The 24,795-nt window shown below is 44.0% G+C and overlaps 2 protein-coding genes across 4 annotated transcripts in view; both read right to left on the minus strand.

Annotated features, from left to right (window-relative positions):
* Positions 1 to 1,296: 1,296 nt before the first annotated feature.
* LOC137372953 (low-density lipoprotein receptor class A domain-containing protein 1-like) lies at positions 1,297 to 11,844 on the minus strand. 3 transcript variants are annotated; one of them, XR_010975533.1, is made up of 7 exons: positions 9,766 to 10,048; positions 9,598 to 9,661; positions 9,304 to 9,453; positions 4,903 to 5,040; positions 4,689 to 4,817; positions 2,265 to 2,465; positions 1,297 to 2,175 (listed from the first exon to the last, which is right to left on the minus strand). XR_010975533.1 is itself a non-coding variant. In XM_068037517.1 (7 exons), exons 2-7 carry the CDS (start codon positions 9,892 to 9,894, stop codon positions 2,317 to 2,319), a joined length of 759 nt encoding a protein of 252 aa, XP_067893618.1. In that variant the 5' UTR covers positions 9,895 to 9,915; positions 11,803 to 11,844; the 3' UTR covers positions 1,297 to 2,316. The 3 variants fall into 3 exon arrangements, 2 of the variants coding, with proteins under 2 accessions (XP_067893618.1, XP_067893619.1); XM_068037517.1 differs by adding an exon at positions 11,803 to 11,844 and having other exon boundaries at positions 1,297 to 2,465; positions 9,766 to 9,915; XM_068037518.1 differs by adding an exon at positions 10,237 to 10,298 and having other exon boundaries at positions 1,297 to 2,465; positions 9,766 to 9,915.
* A 1,793-nt stretch (positions 11,845 to 13,637) lies between these two features.
* tmem59 (transmembrane protein 59) overlaps positions 13,638 to 24,795 on the minus strand; it is a 45,110-nt gene continuing 33,952 nt past the window's right edge. The window contains exons 7-8 of the mRNA XM_068037522.1: positions 22,117 to 22,234; positions 13,638 to 14,580 (exon numbers count right to left, since the gene is read on the minus strand). Of these exons, the coding sequence (XP_067893623.1) occupies positions 14,428 to 14,580; positions 22,117 to 22,234 (271 nt within the window). The 3' untranslated portion in view covers positions 13,638 to 14,427. The remainder of the gene's footprint in view (positions 14,581 to 22,116; positions 22,235 to 24,795) is intronic.

Below are 24,795 nucleotides of genomic sequence, written 5' to 3' on the forward strand. Positions count from 1 at the left end.
TTTTGAAATTGACAATAGTTTAATCTCAGCCAGAGAGGCCATTGGAAAGTTAATGTGCGAAATAGAAAGTGCTGGTACAAATTCACCTTCGGACAGGGGAAATTTGAAAAAGGTATTCAAAATCATGAAGGGTTGTGAGAAAGTAAATAAGAAATTGTTTCTAGGAGCATAAGGGTCAGTAACCAGAGGACTATGGATTTAAGGTAATTGGCAAAAGAACCAAAGCGGACATCAGGAAACTTATGCAGCTCTACCAAAGAGACAGCACAGGCACAATGGGCCGAATGGCTGTTAAATTCTTTTATCTATGAAATCATAGGCATTGTACTGAAGTTAGGGCTATGGAACTTTGTGGGGGCAGAGTAAAAGAAGCAAAGGTGTGTTGAGGCTAATATCTCACTGTTGTCCCAGTTAAGATTAGTATAGGCTGAACATTGAACAGAGAGATTGAAGGGAGATCGAGATTGGTGTCTGGGCCTGAACCCAAACATAGGGGAAATTTTTTTAATCTGAATTTTTTAAACTACTTTCTGATCATGGACTGCTGGGACGACAATCTTCCATTTTGTGCTAACTTTGACCAGATCCATGGCGAACATGATTCTTGGTGTAACTGCCAGGATTTCACACATGTGGATGTTAGGGGCCTGAAATTTCCTGGTCTGTATGGAGGGGTGGGTGGTGGTGATGACCACTTGTTTTTTTTTATCAGTTTTCATTCTGTATTGATAGAATTCTTCATATTTTTGAGTAATTCCACCTAATGTCTGGAACCAGAACTAATCTGAGGTATAACAGTTAACAGCACAAGAAAGTAGTTGTCAGTGAAATGGGAATGAGCTCTCTGGCCTCATCATTGCTAGTCTGATGGGTGACTCACACAAACTTGAATACAAGGGGTAAGTGATGGGAGGGCATGTTCTCTCCCAGCTGAGAGACAAGACAAGTAACCTGCTTCCACACCTCTGTCAGTACCACTCTGGCACTAGCCTTTTCAGAATTGCCATTGCTGTAATTCTGCCTGTGAGGGGAATGTTTAAACATGCTAGTAGCACAACCTTAATGCACAGTCAAGGTGAGAAATCCCAAGTACATTACATTCTGCAGCTCCATGGAACAATATGTCTAGCTACCAATGCACAGCATATTTTTGAATATAGTATCAAGATTGTTTTTGCCATTCCTGAATCATGCAGCGGGCTTACCTGCCTTTGACTCATATTGAGAGGATCTGAAGAGGACCTGTAGATTTAACATTTTTGATGATACTGGCTGACCTTGTGACACTGTTCATGGTAAGTTAAATAATGCACTGTTTTATAAGGCCAAGAATTTTACATTGTGCAATGCATAATATAATAATATTACTCCTGCTAAAGGAGCTGTGTCGAACATGTTCTATCCTTTTACGGTCACTAAATGTAATTACTCGAGATATTTGAAGTCAATTTTAAAAAAAAATCTTTTTCAACAATGACTAATCCTACTTTGGTCTTCCATATCCTCAAGCTCTTTATCTGCATTTGGACACCTCATCCTTTACCCCTTCCTGTCCTTCAAAATCTTCCCTACTTTTAGACTGATTAAGCTCCAGGATATTTTCCTCATTGAATTCTTCTTCCAACTGTTTGCCCTCAATCTTTGCACCAAGCACTAATAAACTTTCAACCTATAATTTAACTTGCCTTTCCACAGCTCCACCAATTTAGATGCCTACCTCTTTTCCCTCAAGGCAGGTTTTCACATTAGCTCCAACAACCACACATATGGCCATGTGGCAGTGCGATTATATTCACGCCTTCAGAAAGCTTCATTAAATGCTGCTCAATCTTTCACTTGCACATTAATATTTCCCACCAAAAGATTCATTAAATGAAATACCTTATTTCAAGTAAACTTGATATAATACAACAAAAACCAGTGGACATGTAATTGTGGAATAGCTGAGACTTAGCAACAGTCATCAAAGAGAAAACATTGGCATAAACCAATTGAGTTTGATCAACTGGTTACTATTACTTTAAAATGTTATCAGCAGTACAAAAACTCTAATATACAATACTATTGAAAAATCTTATCACACATTTGGAAGTCACCGTGATGTTGGCTTTTAAGTCTTGAGTCCATGACAGCTTAAAATTGGGCGCAGTGAGATGTTGCATTTTCCAAAACCATCTGCAGAACAAAGAGGCATTTCTTGGGTAAAAGAACTGTGAAACAGGAAAGTCTGTTGTCCGAGATTAGTAATATGGGGTCATTGTTACATGGCTGTCGTTTTCCTTTGTGTGATGTCGTTACTGCCAGCTTCTTCTGGCGTCAGTTTGCAGAACAGATGTACTCGTCTGACCAATCCACACAGTGCTGTACACCATCCCTGCACAGTTGTCTGGGAATGCAGTTACAATACTGGAAAACAACAGCCTCACAGCTCCAGTACTGTGGCCCACATGGAGGACAGTCAGACACTGAAAACAAGATTATAAAGATCAAACAATAGTAACAATTGTTTGACACTGCCATTTTTTAAAATTAGTACGTATTACGGACATAGAAATATAGAAACTTTACAGCACAGAAAGAGGCCAGGGGACATTAGGGCTAGAAACAGAATACTGTCGGTATCAAATATTTCTGGTCAGGTATAGCATGGTTCGATACACAGTAAAGCTTCCTCTGCTCTACTCTAAAATAGAAGTCAGTCACAACCTCAAGAGTGCCCTTTGCACCAGGCTCCCACTTCTGTTTCCCATGCAGCCTCACGTGGTCTGATGACCTCTCTGGTGAGTAAGATTGCTTTTGCCCGCTTTTATTTTTCCCCTAAGTATCGTTTCTTTTCTGTAACCACCATCATATCCTAAGTTGTTATTCTGACTTCTGTTCCACAATTATCACAAATAGTTTATCTTAGTTACTTGTACATTTCTTGGAGAAGGTTAGTCACATTCTTTATCCCATATCCATAAAAAGGTAAGCTATCAAACAAGAAATGTGCTTTCAGCCATCTATGGTGTTTGTAAAATGTATTCAAACAAACATTTGGCTGTAAATTATTTACAAATTACTTTGTGCCCCTTCCCTAATAAACTGTAAATCATATCCCTCTGGGTTTGCTTGGGTGAGAGTATCCAAATAAGCTGAGCTGAGCTTAGCAAACAGTTGCAGATGCTTAAAGAAGTAGAATTGGAGGGTGAGTCTTGCTCATCTTTAGCAAAATAGTAAAATAGTGGCAGTCAGAAAATGCCTATCTTCTTGGCAGACCTCAAGGCCTGAGGAGAACTTAAGCAGGAAAGAAAAGTTGCTCTGATTACTAAAGGTTGTTTTCCTCAGTGCTAACTTCCTAGGAATTACAGTTGTATAATGTGATCTTTTCATTCTTTATTGTAAACATGTTCACTAATGCATTTCTAACCTTTTGTGTTTGTAAAATTCATTAAATTGTTATAACAAGTTACAAACAGAATGCCATAGTTCATCTAAAATGCTTGAAGTGATAGAGAAGATGGTGAGAATATGTAAGGAAAAGCAAAGGAAGAATCGAAGTAGGAGAACATTTAAAAATAAGAAAAAATTGTGTTTCTCTAATGCTTTTGACAACCACCAGAGGTCTCAAAGTGCTTTATAGCCAATTAAGTACTTTTGAAGTGTAGTCACTGTTGTAGGAAATGCAGCAGCCAATTTTCACACAGCAAGCTCCCAGAACAGCAATGTGATGACCAGATAATCTGTTTCTGTGATGTTGATTGAGGGATAAATATTGGCCAGGACACGGTGGCTAACTCCTCTGCTCTTCTTCGAAATCTTTTACACCACCTCAGAGGGCAGAAGGGGCCTCGGTTTAACATCTCATCTGAAAGATGGCACCTCCTTCAGTACTGTAATGGAGTGTCAGCCTTTATCAGAGATGCTGATGAATTGTGAAGCAGTCAGTGGCACTAATAAAAGGGGTGCAGGGCATAAAACAATGTTTGTAAGCAATCTCAGCAATGGCACCTGAGGCTTGTATACCTCTGCATCTGGGGTAAATACAGTTATTCAACTAATGCCGATAAAAAGTCACTGGTAAGTTAATCATAGTGTCTAAATAAGGTAACAATGCTGCCTTCAGCAGCTTGAGACCCACTAAAACAACTGGCAGCTCCAGATGTACCCTGTTCAGTACCATTCACGACTGCTCAGATACTGAAGCAGCTCTTGTTCATGTGCAGCAAGACCTGGACAAAATCTAGGCTTGGGCTGACAGGTAATATGTTACATTTGTGCCACACAAGTGCCAGGCAATGACCATCTCCAACAAGAGAGAATACAAGCATCTCCCCTTGACATTCAACAGCATTACCATCGCTGAATCCCCCACCATCAACATCCTGGGGGTTATCATTGACCAGAAACTTAAATGGACCAGCCATATAAATACTGTGGCTGCAAGAGCAGGTCAGAGGCTGGGAATTCTACAGTGAGTAACTCACCTCCTGATTCCCCAGTGCCTGTCCACCAGTACAAGGCACAAGTCAGGAGTGTGATGGAATACTCTCCACTTGCCTGGATGAGTGCAACTCCAGCAACACTCGAGAAGCTCGACACTATCTAGGACAAAGCATAAACCCTAAACATTCATTCCCTCTATCACCGGCGCATAGTGGCAGCAGTGTGTACCTTTTTAAAAAGGCCTGGTATGGATTCATACTCACAGGGGCCAGATTCATCCGAGCAGTCTCCACAATTGTTGAACCCGTTACACACTTGATCAATGTAAACCCACGAACTAGGATCGCCACATCTAAACACAAGATAGCTCGGCAGATTGTGCGGCAAATCACCTGGCAGGATAGAGCAAAGCATCAGCTAAAGCCTCTTAAAGAGAAATGTAAATACAAAGAGAAAACTACGTTAAAGATTACCTACTGCACATTGCAAGATCCTCACTCGCACCATCTAAACAGTCCTTGATCCTGTTACAAACTTGAGAAGATTGCAAACAGGTGACACTGTTGTCACACAGGAATCCTGAATCATTGTTTGCTGTTATGCAAAATCTGCTCTCTGAAAAATAAATATTTTGAGTTTGAACAGGGTTTTCTCTTTCAACCTCTTTTCCTGCACTCTAAACACGCGCAATCTCCTTTTGTATTTAATAATTTGCATCAAAAAAAGTACCAAAAACTGTCTAGCAAAACAAAGGCTAACTGTGGAACTAAGTTACACAAACAAAAAAATTATCCCTAGTTTAATGTCCATCTACGCTAACTTCGCTGATGTCAGACAAAGCTATAATTGATCTCAGCAGGACTAGATAGGAAGAGGGGAAAAATTAGGTGCTTCTTGGTTCTGGTCACTCCCCTTTCACTGCTGCTGGAGGTGCATGTGGAAGTTGGGTGAAGGTGGGATTGGACTAGTTTGGAGTGGGCTTCGCCATCAGAAACTCCTTGCTCAGCATGATAGAGCCTCCCTCAAATGGCTCGGAACGCATACTGTCCATCCGACTGCTCACCACCTCTGGTCCAGTACACCTACTCAGCATCTATGCTCCAACACTCTGTTCCGCACCTGAAGCTAAAGACCAGTTCTATGAACAACTACATAACATCATTAGCAGCATCCCCAACACCGAACACCTATTCCTGCTGGGGGACTTTAATGCCAGGGTTGGGGCCGACCATGACTCATGGCCCTCCTGCCTTGGGCGCTATGGCGTTGGAAGGATGAATGAGAACGGGCAGAGACTGCTTGAGTTGTGTACCTATCATAACCTCTGCATCACCAACTCGTTCTTTCACACTAAACCCTGTCACCAGGTTTCATGGAGGCACCCAAGATCACGTCGTTGGCACCAGCTAGACCTCATTGTCACAAGGCGAGCCGCCTTAAACAGTGTTCAAATCACACGCAGCTTCCACAGTGCGGACTGCGACACCGACCACTCCCTGGTGTGCAGCAAGGTTAGACTCAGACCAAAGAAGTTGCATCATTCCAAGCAGAAGGGCCACCCGCGCATCAACACGAGCAGAATTTCTCACCCACAGCTGTTACAAAAATTTCTAAATTCACTTGTAACAGCCCTTCAAAACACTCCCACAGGGGATGCTGAGACCAAGTGGGCCCACATCAGAGACGCCATCTATGAGTCAGCTTTGACCACCTACGGCAAAAGTGCGAAGAGAAATGCAGACTGGTTTCAATCTCATAATGAAGAGCTGGAACCTGTCATAGCCGCTAAGCGCATTGCACTTTTGAACTACAAGAAAGCCCCCAGCGATTTAACATCCGCAGCACTTAAAGCAGCCAGAAGTACTGCACAAAGAACAGCTAGGCGTTGCGCAAACGACTACTGGCAACACCTATGCAGTCATATTCAGCTGGCCTCAGACACCGGAAACATCAGAGGAATGTATGATGGCATGAAGAGAGCTCTTGGGCCAACCATCAAGAAGATCACCCCCCTCAAATCTAAATCGGGGGACATAATCACTGACCAACGCAAACAGATGGACCGCTGGGTTGAGCACTACCTAGAACTGTACTCCAGGGAGAATGCTGTCACTGAGACTGCCCTCAATGCAGCCCAGCCTCTACCAGTCATGGATGAGCTGGACATACAGCCAACCAAATCGGAACTCAGTGATGCCATTGATTCCCTAGCCAGCGGAAAAGCCCCTGGGAAGGACAGCATTACCCCTGAAATAATCAAGAGTGCCAAGCCTGCTATACTCTCAGCACTACATGAACTGCTATGCCTGTGCTGGGACGAGGGAGCAGTACCCCAGGACATGCGCGATGCCAACATCATCACCCTCTATAAAAACAAAGGTGACCGCGGTGACTGCAACAACTACCGTGGAATCTCCCTGCTCAGCATAGTGGGGAAAGTCTTTGCTCGAGTCGCTCTGAACAGGCTCCAGAAGCTGGCCGAGCGCGTCTACCCTGAGGCACAGTGTGGCTTTCGTGCAGAGAGATCGACTATTGACATGCTGTTCTCCCTTCGTCAGATACAGGAGAAATGCCGTGAACAACAGATGCCCCTCTACATTGCTTTCATTGATCTCACCAAAGCCTTTGACCTCGTCAGCAGACGTGGTCTCTTCAGACTACTAGAAAAGATCGGATGTCCACCAAAGCTACTAAGTATCATCACCTCATTCCATGACAATATGAAAGGCACAATTCAACATGGTGGCTCCTCATCAGAGCCCTTTCCTATCCTGAGTGGTGTGAAACAGGGCTGTGTTCTCGCACCCACACTTTTTGGGATTTTCTTCTCCCTGCTGCTTTCACATGCGTTCAAATCCTCTGAAGAAGGAATTTTCCTCCACACAAGATCAGGGGGCAGGTTGTTCAACCTTGCCCGTCTAAGAGCGAAGTCCAAAGTACGGAAAGTCCTCATCAGAGAACTCCTCTTTGCTGACGATGCTGCTTTAACATCTCACACTGAAGAATGCCTGCAGAGTCTCATCGACAGGTTTGCGTCTGCCTGCAATGAATTTGGCCTAACCATCAGCCTCAAGAAAACGAACATCATGGGGCAGGATGTCAGAAATGCTCCATCCATCAATATTGGCGACCACGCTCTGGAAGTGGTTCAAGAGTTCACCTACCTAGGCTCAACTATCACCAGTAACCTGTCTCTAGATGCAGAAATCAACAAGCGCATGGGTAAGGCTTCCACTGCTATGTTCAGACTGGCCAAGAGAGTGTGGGAAAATGGCGCACTGACACGGAACACAAAAGTCCGAGTGTATCAGGCCTGTGTCCTCAGTACCTTGCTCTACGGCAGCGAGGCCTGGACAACGTATGCCAGCCAAGAGCGACGTCTCAATTCATTCCATCTTCGCTGCCTTCGGAGAATACTTGGCATCAGGTGGCAGGACTATATCTCCAACACAGAAGTCCTTGAAGCGGCCAACATCCCCAGCTTATACACACTACTGAGTCAGCGGCGCTTGAGATGGCTTGGCCATGTGAGCCGCATGGAAGATGGCAGGATCCCCAAAGACACATTGTACAGCGAGCTCGCCACTGGTATCAGACCCACCGGCCGTCCATGTCTCCGTTATAAAGACGTCTGCAAACGCGACATGAAATCGTGTGACATTGATCACAAGTCGTGGGAGTCAGTTGCCAGCATTCGCCAGAGCTGGCGGGCAGCCATAAAGACAGGGCTAAATTGTGGCGAGTCGAAGAGACTTAGTAGTTGGCAGGAAAAAAGACAGAGGCGCAAGGGGAGAGCCAACTGTGCAACAGCCCCAACAAACAAATTTCTCTGCAGCACCTGTGGAAGAGCCTGTCACTCCAGAATTGGCCTTTATAGCCACTCCAGGCGCTGCTTCACAAACCACTGACCACCTCCAGGCGCGTATCCATTGTCTCTCGAGATAAGGAGGCCCAAAAGAGTGATGCAGCCCATGGTAGCCAGTTGCGCGACATATGGAAAGGCTGCCCTTGACTTTGAAAACGACTGCTCATTTTAGCACATTGGAATAAAGCGAGAAGGTAAAAACAATTAGGTTGAGGGACGTGAGGGCAAAGGCTTCGTTCTGTAAGTGTGATGACTGAATGTGTGTGTTCATCGGTACTGTGATATGGAGTTTCCGCTACGGGTACAGTCAGCAAAATACGCCCAGCTCTGCGCCGATTTTGTGAAGTGGCTTTACACTCAAGTTTCCATACAAATTAGCATAACCTGAAAGTAAAATCGCTCATAAATTAATGCAATCAAGCGGTTTAATCAATCATCGTCAATTCGTGACTGGAACACAACATTTTACAGCTTCACAAAGAGGTTTGGGGTTGCCAGGGAATGAGTCATTCTTCAACTGACTGATTTAATATTCTTGATCTTAGTTTTTAATTGGCTTCAATTGACTGCTTTGATCGGCCCTTGGTACTTAAGACCTGTGACCAACAATCAATTGAAGTCGCAAAGGTGTGCCCTGATCTGCTGTAATTTATTAACTTTAGACTAATTTAAAGTAATTACAGCAGCAGCAACATAAGAAACACAACAGGGTCAGAATTCAACTGATTGCTGTCAACTACAAAGTACAGATGATGATTAATGTTCAAGAAATTGACATAATATGATGAATGTCAGGGTGCAATCAAGGGAAACTCACCATGCCGACCTGGGGACCTGGCCAGTATTGTGGGCAGCAATTGACTGCCTTGGGCGAACCAGCGAAAATGATCACGCGGATACTCGGGCGTAGCGTGGTTAGAGGCACGACTCACTTAAATTTTAAATTCCACGACCTTTAATGTTACTTAATTCCCAGATATCCGGGCGCAAAGCATACAGAAAGTATATCTAACCTGGAGTACGTGTCGGGATGCCAAAGACCACAACACATGTCAGGGTAGTGACAGTAACTCCCAGTATCAGCATCACAATGACAGAGATCCAGCAGTATTGCCTGGAGCAGCAGCAATAACAAGAGTCACTCTGGCTACAATCCCAACAATCTGTTGGGGGGGAATGGGGGATGTGGAAGAAGAAAAATACAAACACATAATTCACATTCTCCTGCAAAATCCATCCTTCAATGAAATGCACGGCGCATCCGAAACAAAGCAGTCTGAATATTCCCCACGCCCCTCAAGGTTTACCTCTCTTGCTGTTGTTGGATGCCATGGATATCGTTGAACCAAAAGATGTGACATCAAAACCTCGCTATATATCGAAGGAAAACAAAAGTTGGGAATGTTAGTAAAATGTATATAACCCTACACTGAACATCGTAATACTACTTCTAGGTGGTGGATTCTCTTTGTTACCGTGCCGATATTTTCTGGGTAAGTCTTGTGAAATTTCATTCTCTTCCGTTCCTGCCACACAATCAGAGTCTTTTGTTGCTGGGAAGATTTTGGTTCATAGTAGCAATCCAGCGATTTCCGTTCTTTCATTGCTCGTCCGTCACTTAGTTACTAAGTAAAACACAGATCAAGAAAATATATGGATGTCGTTCGTGCCAGGATTTTACCAAAGCAAATACTGTAAATATTGTCCAGTACAGCAACACACAAATCATGCCTCCCGCCTGTGCCAAAAACGCTCCACATTACAATCGAAATGGAACCAATTTAAATTCTCATGAGAATCTAATGCAGCATCCGAATTTAAACTCTGACAATACAGGAACTGAAAGAGTATGATTACAAAAGTGGTTACGAGGACATGTAATTTTTGAAGCTAATTTCCCTATAGCTCATATTTCTATCCATTAGTTGCTAGAGATTTATGTTTACGTTTCAAAAAGATAAAGAATTGGGCCGGAGCATTCTTCAGCTGCAGATTTTCCATTCGATGTGGTGAGTCTGTAGATTTTGCCGAATCTACTAAGAAATTGAATGCGTTTCTGGCGAGGATCGTAGCAGAAGTTGATCTGATCTAAATGTTTTGGTTTGGCTTCATGACGGCTGTCTTATTGTACATTTACACAACGAACTAAACTAAACCTTCGACCACAATCATTGCAGTCATTCAGTTTTGCACATCGCCAGTTTGCCCAATGACTTGGGAAAGAACCTGGCATTTATTTATATGGTGTCTTTCATCTAAATGAAGAGGATAGTTGATGATTTATTAATTACTAAATTACACCCGAGGATTTACTTTACCACGACGATAAATGCTTGCAATGCTAGTCTCTCCCACCCCCACCCCCTAAAGTGCTGCAGGTCCAAAGTTGGTTTGTGGTTCTGATGAAAGGCCAGTTTTTTTATTTGTTCATAGGATGTGGGCGTCGCTGGCTAGGCCAGCATTTATTGCCTTATAGCAGGTAGTGATGAACCGCTGTAGTCCTTGGGGTACAGGTACACCAATAGTGCTGTTAGGAAGAGAATTCCAGGATTTTGACCCCCGCGACAGTGAAGGATCAGTGATTATAGTTCCAAATCAGGATGGTCTTTGGCTTGGACGGGGACTTGCAGGTGGTGGCGTTCTCATGCATCTGCTGCTGTTGTCCTTCTAGGTCACAAACCTGAAACGTTAACTCAGTTTCGCTCTCCACAAATGCTGCCAAACGTGCTATTTTCAGTACTTTCTGTTTTTATTTCAGATTGCCAGCATCCACAGTATTTTGCTTTATTTTAGTTTGTGGTTGGACATGGCTCAATTGGTAGCACACTCGCTTACTGAAGTTAATGGCTATGGGTTCAATCCTGCTCCAGAGACTTGAATCTACCAAGACTTCAGTGCAGTAGAGGGCATCCTGTTGGAATTTTGCAATGGTTACCTATTACTGCCCATTAACCCGTCTGGCCTCTTAGGTAGATGCAAAAGGTCCCATGACACTATTTTGAAGAAGAGCAGGGCATTCTTCCCAATGTCCTGGCGAATATTTATTCCTCAACCAACATCACCAAAACACAGATCTGGTCATTATCACAACTGTTTATCAGACTTGCTGTGCACAAATTAGCTGTTGTGTCTTCCACATTATCAATGATTGCACTTCAAAAGTACTTAATTGGCTATAAAGTCCTTTGAATGTTTTGAGGTGGAGGAGCTATATTAATGCATTTCTTTTCTATAACTCTTGCAGCAATCCCAGTAAGGTTGCATCTGATTTTACCAGTCAACCAGAAATCTGAGCTCCATCATATAATCCATGCACAATAGTTATACTGAACTATTTAAATCTGTGTTCACCTTTAAGGACACAGTAGCAAATAGAACTGAAAAACTCTGCAAATAGGCAGAGTTAAGCCTTAGGTTTAGGTAAATTTTTAAATGGGAATAATCTGACCCCCACCAACCACACAAACCATAACAGACTTGTAGGTTCCACTGAGGTTTAGAAGCTCACTTACCCAACACACTGAGATAAAAGCTGGAGAAACATAAGTATGACTGGCTTGAATAGGACTGTCACATTTCAGGGTTTCTTACTCCTTTTCTGCAGAATGAATTTTGAAGAGTTACATGTATTTAAATGTTGGGGTTCAAAGCAGTCAGGAAAAGGGTAATGAGGCAAAAGATGGTTAAAATGCTGATCAGCTATGCATTGAAATTGTTTCCTCGAGGACTGGGGACAATAAGCAATTAAGCTATCCCAGTAATTGGTAAACATTTCAAACACATTATTTGGCAGAAAAGAGAATTGGTTTTGTTGTTTCAAGAAAAACAATGCTGCAAGGGAAGAGTTAGAATGCAGGAGAGTAGGTAAACAAAATTATTGAAAGTAGAGCAAGATAATCCAGTGATGTAAGGAAGTGTTGCATGTTCATTATTATGCAAAAGTTGTGTTGATTAAAGTAATCCCAGTCATAACTATATTCACTTTGTGAAATAAAGCTGTTTAACTATTATTCATAATTCATCTCTCATCAAGTGTTTTCTTAGGGTACCTTCAAAAAAGATTAGAGGTGAATACAGAAAAGACAAGAATATCCAGTTCATATCACAAAGGTGTACTATATTGTTACAGCCTTGGGAAATCTATCAGTTAAGTAATGGAAGTTCTAGGACATGCCAAGCAAAAATTGTTTGAATGACATAGCTAACACTGCTGTAATCAAGAGACTGTTTAAGGCTAGATCCAAACCTGTAACAAGGGCATTCAGGAACTGGTGATGAATGAGAAGAGCATTATGGTTCAAACATCCTGACTGTGACAAACATGGAGTCAGGGAAGGGAGAGAATTTTTTTTTAATACCTTTCCATTAAGAGAAATTGGAGGCTGAAAATGGCCAGCAAATGAAGATTAACAGGAGATTGTGAATTAAGTTCATCACCGAAAGGGTTAATGAGTTTGTTTATGAAGATTATACATGTGTTTTCCTCTTTAAAATGCTTATACATTCAAAAATTTTCTGGACACCAAGAGTGTATATAAGAGTCTTATGCTGCTAGTTTGATTATTTCAGAAGCCACCTCATCAGAGAATTCAGGGAGGCAGCATGTCGGCTCTTTCCATTCATCTGATGCAGTGGATCTGGTAACCAGATCTGTTCAGCCTCCTATGCTGAAAAAGAGCCAAATGATCCATTTCTGCCTTATCTATTGAAGAACCAATCTACCTTGTCTACTTCTGATCGCCAGGCTCAGAGGCCCCAATATTAAACTCTAGATGCTGGTGAGATCTGTGTTAGAGAGAAAGCTGTCCCACAGATTCAATACTTTCTTTTCCTTTAAAGTCATAGAAATTATTTCTAACTCAAATTATTTTGAAACGTTTGGTCTAGTTTATGATATACATCAAGGTTTTCTGGCTTTTTTTCATCTTGCCTATGTTTTATTGGAACTATGCTCTTCAATGCTGGCAATTTATTTGTCATTGCCTTTTACATCTCCAAAGTCTCAACATGGTCTGGCATTGTATATGGCAAAGCAAATTGCCATATGGTCACCTAGCAAACAGTTTTCTTAAATTAAGGCTATTCATTTTCCACTTAAATTAATTTGAGGATTCCCTATGGCTTTGTTTTGTCCACTCCCAGATCAACAATTTCCATAATCATCCAATTCAATCCACTTTTTTTGCAGATGATACTACTCTCCAACAGCCTACAGATCACACTGCCTTACTGCAGACAATCCAGATCAGCAAACTCAGTGAATTCTGTTTGCTGTTGGGGAATGTGCCCGAACATTTTAAATTTACTTAAAAAATAAGTAGAATAAGCGCAGTGCCGCAACAACTGATGAGAGGTGATCAAACCAATATTTATTTTATGATTCCTTGAGCAAAAGAAAAAAAGTCTTATCCACAAAACCCATGTCAGGAAATATTACATTTGGATCAAAAACTACAAACACAAAAGCTGGAGTTTGATTATAATAAAGTAAAATTTTTACAGTAAATCAAAGCAAAAATATTTTCACTTGGGTGGGGGAAAATTGAAGTGCACTAAAGGAAAACTTAGCCGAGATGTAAAATAAAAGCCACAAGGGGTTTATTACCAATGAATTACAAATGAAAACTTTAAATTGTGTTCTGAGGTTACTGTGGCTCAATATTTACATAATGTAGGCGTGCGCAACTGTTTCATGTATTCAAGAGCACGATATGCCATGATGCAGGTACAGAAAAGAGAAAGATGTCAACAAACAGGTCATAAGGTGATTAAAACTTCAGTTAAATGTCCATAATGATAGTAGAAATAATGCATCGTATAGAAAATGTTACAAGCAATGACATTTAATCTGTACAAAGGAACAACCAGTGCGATCTAAAATGGTCAGATGCTAACAAATTTTTAAACATGCAGACAAAAGTGTTGTGCAAAAAGAGCTGTTTATAGCTCAGATACCTTTAATATAACAGCTCATATCTATAGGTCAGCTTAAAAAAGTTCCAATTACTGTTTATATCCAGGAATGTAACAAAAACAATATTTCTTAATTTTGAAATTTCACCTCAACCAGACATTTGGCAAAAACTACCACTTCAAATTTCAGAACACAGGAAGAGTCCAAATTTAATCCAGATTATTTAAACTGTTGAGTGATCCAGGTTCACTTTAGTAGGTAAAGGTCCTGCCACGTCCTTTTCATCCTTGGATTTGATGATAATCAGAGAGGATGCTGGATATGGAGTTAGCTTCAATTCATTCATAAACTCCATGTCTCCGTATATGCTCAGTTTCTGTAACAGCAAGTCACACCTAGTCACTGAAAGCTTATGGATTTCTTTATTGGTTAATTTCCCCATGGGGACTTTTTTTCCTAAAGCAATATTTTACTCATTTCTAGGTCTCAGCAGCATGTTGGCGCAGCTGATATGTCCTCACTCACCACTCACATGTGCAGGTTCCAGCAGCTGCTGACTAGCAGTCAATAATGGAAACGTTCATCAGTTCCCACTGCACCCTCCCAACCTGCCGCAACCCAGGGGCACTGAGGTCAACTACAGTGCTGCATTATTTGGCTGGAAATAAACCACCGATCAAACCTCCAACCTTTATGACCTGTTTCGCTCCACCATTTATTGGATGAACTTGCTCAGCCAACTGGGGAACCACCTTTTGCAGCTTTTAGGGTCAAAAATGCGAAATGTAAAGATATACCTCTAACAGTTTTGTAAAATCTGGACGCCCGTGTGTTTCATGGTGGCAGCAGAACACCAGCATGCACAACAGTACTCCAAAAAAGACACTGTTAAATTAAACATTAAATACACTAGCTTCTAATGCACCTGATGGTTCAATCATTAAATGCAGGACATGACATGACAATAGGCGATACAGGGCAGAAGGTTGCTGTTTTGACCAATTCATGCCGAAGTTCCCTGATCTCAGCTGATGTGACTGTACAGGTACAATTGGTCTCAGTGCGTTAGGGTCAGGGAGGGGATAAAACACATATCCTGGATTCCCACTTCAATTAGCTACCCACTGGAAAGTGGGTGTGTGAGGACACCAGATAAGGATAGTATCAATATTGTGTTTGATAACCAGCCTTCACTGAGACTCAGATGAAGAATGACTGCTCAAGCAAGGTATCAAGGGCTGCAAGTACCTATACCCCAACATGAATCTCTACCTTCAAGAGAGGAGGGGAGAAAATAAGGGAGAAAGAGGATTAAATGATATGCAAATGTCATAAAATTATATCAGATTAACACCTAACTGGATAGCAAAAATGACCATGTATTGATTTCAGTCTCAGTGCAAAACAGGCAACATGCTTTCCCCTTTAAGGGGATACATAATTGGAACTTTTAACCACAGAGAATTTTCAGAGAGTCTTTTTTAAAATCAGTGCTGCAGTTGAATCAGTTCCCTTAAATTTTCATAATTACACCACTCAGCCACAACATTCGATGCAAATGAAGGGTCAAATATCAGGAATAAAAATCAGAAGCAGGTCACTGCAGGCATAGTGAAAACTGGGGTCAAAAGTGCAACCAGTAAAGTGGGCGGGGGAGGGAAGAGTGAGGAAGAGAGAAGTGCACCTTGAATAAGTGAGTACAAGGAATTTTTAAAATATACACACCAATCTGAATACTGTGGGAAGAGTATTCCTTCCCCTCAGCCATGATCTTATTGAATGGCAGAACAAGCCTGAGGGGCTAAATGGCCTACTCCTGTTTCTATGTTCCTTCAGAAGCAGTCTCATTCCATTTGTTGCAGTGCTCATTTCCTGCCCTCCCCCTACCCATTATCTGTCAAGTTCAGGGGTTTCACAATTGTGCAGGCTTACAGCAGAATGAGATTTTGGCACAGTAATAAGTTTTATTTTTATTCAAGGGAATTCAACTGAGGTTTACAGTTGGAGAGTTGGCCTATAAATTGGTATTCAAAAACATTTAAAATCCAACACTCTCACCATACATCAGTAACTAAGCCAGCTGTGTGGATCCTAGGCTGATGGTGTGAGACATACAGGATGTGTGGTAGCCCAGATCTTCAAAGTATGCATCCCTGGTACTAAATCCCTTAGAAACTAATTGGGGGGGGCTCAAGAATCATCTAGATATACTGTTTATTGTATACAAAGATAAAATATACCTCCTGGATACTTTCTGTGAAACTTTTCCAAGCAAGATAGAGGAAACAGTAAGATATAAGTAGCATCCCCTGGAGTATAAAATAGAACAGACAGGAACAGAGGGAAACTATGGAAGCAGAACCATCACAACGGACATTTGGTACTGGAGTCGGACAAGGATGGAAGTTCTGGGGAAAGTAACCAGGATCAGGTCATATGGCATACTGGTTATTCAGGGGAACAGATAAAAGGACCCACCCAAGGGAAAAATAAAATTACACTGCTTCACATTACATGATCAGAACTCACTAATAACACATCTCCGCCCTTCTACTCGAGTGTTTCTACAGATAAATTATTTCATAGCAGCCAAGGAGAAGATAAAAACCATGTAGAAGAATTTTTAAAAAACTAAATATCCTCAATTGATCGTAGTGTGCTTTGAGTTCAAAACATCAGTCAGAGGATGGGCTTTGCAATCACTGAAATAAAGCCACCTTAAAAAAGAAACACATGGTGAATCTCCTCTTCTACACACAACTCAGATTACTCAGTTCTGATAGGTCTCCTCTACAACCCTACATGAGTGATATAAAAAAAAAAATTTGATATGTGAGCTTTGCTGGCTAGGCCAGCACTTGTTGCCATCCCTAACTGCACTCAAGAAGGTGGTGGTGAGCTACCTCCTTGAACTGCGGCAGTCCACCTGGTATAGGCACCCACAGTGCTGTTAGGAAGGGAATTCCAGAATTTTGACCCAGCGACAGTGAAGGCGATATAGTTCCAAGTCACGATAGTGTGTGGCTTGGAGGGGAACTTGAAGGTGGTGGTGCTCCCATGCATCTGCTGCCCTTGTTCTTCAAGGTGGTAGCGGGTGCGGGTTTGGAAGGTGCTGTTGAAGGAGGCTTAGCAAATTGCTGCAGTGCATCTTGTAGATGGTACACACTGCTGCCACTGTGCTCTGGTGGTGGAGGGAGTGAATGTTTAAGGTGGTGAACGGGCTGCCAATCAAGCGGGCTGCTTTGTTTTGGATGGTGTTGAGCTTCGAATGTCATTGGTGCTGCACTCATCCAGGCAAGTGGAGAGTACTGTATCACACTCCTGACTTGTGCCTTGTTGATGGTGGCCAGGCATTGGTGAGTCAGGAAGTGAGTTACTTGCCGCCGAATTTCCAGCCTCTGACCTGTTCTTGTAGCTACAATATTTATATGGCTGGTCCAGTTACATTTCTGGTCAATGATAACCCCCAGGACATTGATGATGGGGGATTCAGCGATGGTAATGCCATTGAATGTCAAGGGGAGATGGTAGATTCTCTTTTGTTGGCACTTGTGTGGCTCGAATGTTACTTGCCACTTATCAGCACAAGCCTGAACGTTGTCCAGGTCTTGCTGCACGTGGACTGAGACTGCTTCATTATCTGAGGAGTTGTGAATGGTACTGAAAAAGTGCAATCATCAGCAAATATCCCCACTTCTAACCTTATGATGGAGGGAAGGTCATTGATGAAGCAGCTTAGGCCTAGAACACTACCCTAACGAACACCTGCAGCAAAGTCCTGGGGCTGAGATGACTGGCCTCCTACAACCATAACCATCTTTCTTTGTGCCAGGTATGACTCCAACCAGTGGAAAGTTTTCCCCCCCCCCCCCCCCCCCACCCGATTCCCATTGACCTCAGTTTTGCTAGGGCTCCTTGATGCCACAATTGGTCAAATGCTGCCTTGATGCCAAGGGCAGTTACTCTCACCTCACCTCTTGAGTTCAGCTCTTTGGTCAAGTTTGGACCAAGGCTGTAATAAATTCTGGAACCGAGTGACCCTGGCAGAAGCCAAACTGAGCATCGGTAAGCAGGTTATTGCTAAATGTGCTGCTTGTTAGCACGGTCAATGACATCTTCCCTCACTTTGCTGATGATGGGGCAGTATTTGGCCAGATTGGATTTGTCCTGCTTTTTGTGGCCAGGACATACCGGGCAATTTTCCACATTGTTGGGTAGATGTCAGTGTTGTAGCTTTACTGGAACAGCTTGGCTAGGACACATCTATTTATGGAGCACGCCCGCAGTACTACAGATGGGTATTGTCAGTGCCCATAGCCTTTGCTTTATCCAGTGCTTTCAGCTGTTTCTTGATATCACATGGTATGAATTGAATTGGCTAAAGACTAGCATCTGTGATTCTGGGGGACCTTAGGAGGAGACTGAAATGAATCATCTGCTCGACACTTCTGGCTGATGATGGATGCAAAAGCTACAGCCTTGTCATAGAGTTTTACAGCACAGAAACAGGCCCAACGCGCCTGCGCCGACCATCAAGCACCCATCTTAATTAATCCCATTTCCCCGCACTTGGCCCGTAGCCTTGCATGTTATGGCATTTCAAGTGCTCATCTAAATATTTCTTGAATGTCGTGAGTGTTCCCACCTCTACCACCCCTTCAGGCAGTGTGTTCCAGATTCCAACCGCCCTCTGGGTGAAAAGATTCTTCCTCAACTCCCCTCTAAACCTCCTGCCCCTTACCTTAAATCTATGCCCCCTAGTTATTGACCTCTCCGCTAAAGGAAAAAGTTTCTTCCTATCTATCCTATCAATGCCCCTCATAATTTTGTATACCTCAATCAGGTCCCCCCTCAGCCTTCTCCGCTCCAAGGAAAACAACCCCAGCCTATCTATTCTGTCTTCATAACTGAAATGCTCCAGCCCAGGCAACATCCTGGTGAATCTCCTCTGCACCCTCTCCACTGCAATCACATCCTTCCTATAGTGTGGCGACCAGAACTGTACACAGTACTCCAACTGTGGCCTAACTAGCATTTTATACAGCTCCATCATAACCTCCCTGCTCTTATATTCTATGCCTCGGCTAATAAAGGCAAGTATCCCATATGCCTTCCTAACCACCTTATCTACCTGTGCTGCTGCCTTCAGTGATCTATGAACAAGCACCCCAAGGTCCCTCTGACCCTCTGTACTCCCTAGGGTCATACCATCCATTTTATATTCCATTGCCTTGTTAGACCTCCCAAAGTGCATCGCCTCACACTTCTCAGGATTAAACTCCATCTGCCGCTGCTCCACCCATCTTACCAGCCCAGCTATATCGTCCTGTAATCTAAGGCTTTCCTCCCCACTATTTACGACACCAATTTTCGTGTCGTCTGCAAACTTACTGATCATACCTCCTATATTCATGTCTAAATCATTAATGTACACTACAAACAGTAAGGGTCCCAGCACCCATCCCTGTGATACGCCACTGGTCACAGGCTTCCACTCTCAGAAACAACCCTCCACAATCACCCTCTGCCTCTAAGCCAATTTTGAATCCAATTTGCCAAACTGCCCTGGATCCCATGGGCTCTTACCTTCTTAAACAATCTCCCATGCGGGACCTTATCAAAAGCCCTACTGAAGTCCATGTAGACTACATCAACTGCTTTATCCTCATCTACACCTCTAGTCACCTCCTCGAAAAATTCAATCAAGTTAGTTAGACACAATCTCCCCCTGACAAAGCCATGCTGACTATCACTGATTAATCCCTGCCTCACCAAGTGGAAATTAATCCTGTCCCTCAGAATTTTTTCCAATAATTTCCCTACCACTGATGTTAGATTCACCGGCCTGTAATTACCTGGTTTATCCCTGCTGCCCTTCTTGAATAATGGTACAACATTCGCTGTCCTCCTGTCCTCTGGTACCTCTCCTGTGACCAGAGAGGATTTGAAAATTTGCATCAGAGCCCCTGCTATCTCCTCCCTTGCCTCACATAACAGCCTGGGATACATCTCACCTGGGCCTGGGGATTTATCCACTTTTAAGCCCGTTAATACTTCCTCCCTTTCAAAGCTAATTTGATCAAGTATATCACAATCCCCCTCCCTGATCACTACACCTACATCGTCCTTCTCCATAGTGAACACAGATGAAAAGTAATGGTTCAAAACCTCACCTATGTCCTCCAGCTCCACACACAGATTGCCTCTTTGATCCCTAATGAGGCCCACTTTTTCCCTGGTTATCCTCTTACCCCCTAACATACTTATAAAATGCCTTAGGATTTTCCTTTATCTTGTCTGCCAGTGATTTTTCATGCCCAGCTTCGCTCTCCTAATTACTTTTACTAAGTACTCCCCTACACTTTCTATACTCCTCTAGGGCCTCCGCTGTTTTCAGTACTCTGAATCTGCCATACGCCTCCTTTTTTTTCCTTATCCAATCCTCTATATCCCTTGACATCCAGGGTTCCCTTGACCTGTTGGTCCTACTCTTCACCTTTACAGGAACATGCTGCACCTGAACCCTCACAATTTCCCTTCTAAATGTCTCCCACTGGTCTGATGTAGACTTTCCTATAAGAAGCTGCTCCCAGTTCACTTTGGCCAGATCTTGTTTTATCATATTGAAATCTGTATTTCCCCAATTCAGTACTCTTATTTCCAGACCCTCTATTTCCTTTTCATAACAACCTTAAATCTTAGAGTTACGGTCACTATCCCCAAAATGCTCCCCCACGGACAGTTCTACCACTTGTCCGGCTTCATTCCCTAGTATTAAGTCCAGCACCGCTCCACCTCTTGTAGGTCTCTCTACGTGCTGGCTCAAAAAGCTCTCCTGAATGCACTTGAAGAATTCTGCCCCCTTTAAGCTTTTTGCACTAATACTAACATAGGTGAAGTCTTTTACACGGACATGCTGGGCTCCACCATCTTTGAGGATGGGATGTTTGTGGCACCTCCTTCTCTGGTTAGTCGTTTAATTTTCCATCTCCATTCACGACTGGATGTGCTTGACCTGATCTGTTGGTTATGGGATCACTTTGCTCTGCCTATAGCATGCTGTCTCTGCTGTTTAGCAGGGAGGTGGTGGCATAGTGAAAGTGTCACTGGACCAGAGCCAGGCTAAAGCCTTGGGGACGTGAGTTCGAATCCAACCATTGCAGATGGTGAAGCCTGAATTCAATTAATAAATCTGGAATTAAAAAGCTAGTCTAACGGTGATCATGAACCATTGTCGATTGTTGTAAAAAACCCATCTTGTTCGCTAATATCCTTTAGGGATGTCCTTTACCATTACTATCAAGCCAGGGATCAACCCTGGTTCAATGAGGAGTGCAGGAGAACATGCCAGGAGTGGCACCAAGCATAACTAAAAATAAGGGACCAACCTGGTGAAGCACAATACAGGACTACATGCATGTTTTTAAAATTCTTTCATGGGTGTGGGTGTTGCTGGGAAGTCCAGCACTTATTGCCCATCCCTAATTGCCCTTGAACTGAGTGGCTTGTAAGGCCACTTCAGAGTGCAGTTAAGAGTCAACCATTGTTGTGTGCTGGAGTTACATGTAGGCCAGACTGGTAAGGACCGCAAATTTTCTTCCCTTAAGGACATTAGTGAAGCAGATGGGTTTTTACGACAATCCAGTTTCATGGTCACCGTATAAGAGACTAGATTTTTATTCCAGATTTATCAATTGAATTTAAATTCCACCAGCTGCTGTCGAGTCATAGGGTCACATACAGCACAGATGAGGCCATTTGGCCCATCAAGTCCATGCCAGCTCTCCATTGAACTATCCAGTCAGTCCCTCTCCTCCGCTTGATCCCCATACCCCTGCAAGTTTATTTCCTTCAAGTGGCCATCCTGTGGCCTTTTGAAGTCATAGAATTAGTAAGATCACATCAGTCTTACCTCTGATGGAATGTGCTGCTCCACAGCTGTTGCAGCAGTAGCACAACAAATCCACAGTAACACCAGCACAGATAGCACCAGAGTGGTGGTTAATATCCAGCGAGGTATCCCCGCATTCCTGAAATAAATTAATGGCTTATGTTTAGCAATTCTGTATTGTACAGCCTATTATAGCCAGTGTAGGTTGTTGAAAAGAATGGAAACAAAAAATGTTTTGTGAATATATTTCTTTTGCCTAAGGCACACAGTTCCAGGCCTCTACTGTGCAAGGTTGTACTGAGGAGGTTGAGAGAGTCAACTTGCCCTGCTTCCCTTCTTATGCAGAAATACCCATTCTCTGACTGTTCAATGGACAGTAGAATTTTGGCATCAGCTATGTTGCCAACTTGGGGAGAGTCTCACCTTCTGGATGACACATGGCATCAAGGCACCATAATTTTCTCACCTTAATGAACCTATTGCTCATTAGAAGGAAACAAAATTAAAGTTACAACTTTTATTTAAAGTAAAATGAATTCAACTTCTAATGTTTTACAATATAGTCGATAGATCAGAAAAAGACTCGGTACAACAATTTTATAATTATTTCTGCGCTGACACACTTTTTCTGCAAGTGGTGACTTACTGTGGGGCATAGTTTTCCAGCTGCTAAAGTTCAATCTAAGCCCAGAAAGTGAGTGTTGGTGGACTATTATAAGGAATCACAACTGTGTTGGAAACAGTTTCCACCACAGTTCAAACCTGCTACACCTGACATCTACTCCCTTCTAGTGAAATCAGTAGATAGCAATGAGGACTAGGAATCTACAGTTGATAAATTACAACTTGTAATAGTACAGTAATAGGATTCAATATCATAATATAAGAACCCTTATACAGGGGTTCTCCAACATACGGCACGCGGGCCAGGATCATGCCCGCCAAAAATTTCTATCCGGCCTGCGGATGTATTTCAGAGATGAGGAATTTTCCATTGGCTTCTTCTTTCAGACAGCACTTTTAAAAAAAAAATCACAAGTCAGTTTAACAGCTTACAGTTGCTATGTCGGGAATATCAATTTCAATCCTTTGGACAGATTCAGGGTTTTCCAGTGGGTTCCGATTTAAAAAAAAAAAAGCCCGCCTGAAAACCCCTAATCTGTGCAAAGTTTAGAATCCACTCCACTGCTCCCAGCACCTGTCAGCTGTGAAACTGACATTTAAAAAAAAAAACTGACCAACCACAAAGCTGCTGTGGAGAGTGCTCCCACTTCCTACCACTGTCCGGGACAGGACAGGGCGAGGTGGCGGGCGTAGCACGGGTTGAGCCTCAATGTCTGCTATCGCCACCTCCATCCCACCCCCAACAGTACCCTGCTCCCTCCTACGATCTCCGCCGTTCCCTCCGGCAAGCGTCTGTTTGTTCCCCATCTCCTCCTTTCGGCTGCTCGCTCCCCACCTAGCCATCCGGTGATGTGGTAGGGGCAGGAGGTGAAGCACATCCGAGGAAGGAAATGGGAGTGAGTGGACCAGTAGGGTGTGGGGGGGGTGTGGTGGTGTGTGGGGAGGGAGGAGTGGGGGGGTGTGTGGTGTGTGGAGGGAAGAGTGGGGGGGTGTGGTGGTGTGGGGGGGTGTGGTGGTGTGTGGGAGGGAAGAGTGGGGGGGGTGTGGTGGTGTGGGGGGGGGGTGGTGGTGTGGGGGGGGGTGTGGTGGTGTGGGGGGGGGTGTGGTGGTGTGGGGGGGGAAGAGTGGGGGGGTGTGGTGGTGTGGGGGGGGTGTGGTGGTGTGTGGGAGGAAGAGTGGGGGGGGGGGGTGTGGTGGTGTGGGGGGGGTGTGGTGGTGTGGGGGGGGGGGTGTGGTGGTGTGGGGGGGGGGGGAAGAGTGGGGGGTGTGGGTGGTGTGGGGGGGGTGTGGTGGTGTGTGGGAGGGAAGAGTGGGGGGGGGGTGTGGGTGGTGTGTGGGAGGGAAGAGTGGGGGGGGGGTGTGGTGGTGTGTGGGAGGGAAGAGTGGGGGGGGGGGTGTGGTGGTGTGTGGGAGGGAAGAGTGGGGGGGGGGTGTGGTGGTGTGTGGGAGGGAAGAGTGGGGGGGGGGAAAAGAGTGGGGGGGGGAAAAGAGTGGGGGGGGGAAAAAGAGTGGGGGGGGGGAAAAAGAGTGGGGGGGGGAAAAAGAGTGGGGGGGGAAAAAGAGTGGGGGGGGGAAAAAGAGTGGGGGGGGAAAAAGAGTGGGGGGGGAAAAAGAGTGGGGGGGGGGAAAAAGAGTGGGGGGGGGAAAAAGAGTGGGGGGGGGGAAAAAAGAGTGGGGGGGGGGAAAAAAAGAGTGGGGGGGGGGGAAAAAAGAGTGGGGGGGGGGAAAAAAGAGTGGGGGGGGGGAAAAAAGAGTGGGGGGGGGGAAAAAGAGTGGGGGGGGGAAAAAAGAGTGGGGGGGGGGAAAAAGAGTGGGGGGGGGAAAAAGAGTGGGGGGGGGGAAAAAGAGTGGAGGGGGGGGGGAAAAAGAGTAAAAAGAGTGGGGGGGGGAAAAAGAGTGGGGGGGGGAAAAAGAGTGGGGGGGGGAAAAAGAGTGGGGGGGGGAAAAAGAGTGGGGGGGGGAAAAAGAGTGGGGGGGGGAAAAAAGAGTGGGGGGGGGAAAAAAAGAGTGGGGGGGAGGGGGAAAAAAGAGTGGGGGGGGGAAAAAAAGAGTGGGGGGGGGGGAAAAAAGAGTGGA

The sequence above is a fragment of the Heterodontus francisci genome, chromosome 8, assembly GCF_036365525.1.
Source record: "Heterodontus francisci isolate sHetFra1 chromosome 8, sHetFra1.hap1, whole genome shotgun sequence".
NCBI classification, from domain to species: domain Eukaryota; kingdom Metazoa; phylum Chordata; class Chondrichthyes; order Heterodontiformes; family Heterodontidae; genus Heterodontus; species Heterodontus francisci.

What these genes read in the sequence shown, in the direction of transcription:
- LOC137372953 (XM_068037517.1), bottom strand. Translation starts at nt 9,894, where the DNA reads ATGAAAGAACGGAAATCGCTGGATTGCTACTATGAACCAAAATCTTCC. An exon ending in ACCCAGAAAATATCGGCACG is followed by an intron (nt 9,662 to 9,765) that starts GTAACAAAGAGA and finishes TTCGATATATAG; the next exon opens with CGAGGTTTTGATGTCACATC. An exon ending in CATCCCGACACGTACTCCAG is followed by an intron (nt 5,041 to 9,303) that starts GTTAGATATACT and finishes TTTATTTTTCAG; the next exon opens with AGAGCAGATTTTGCATAACA.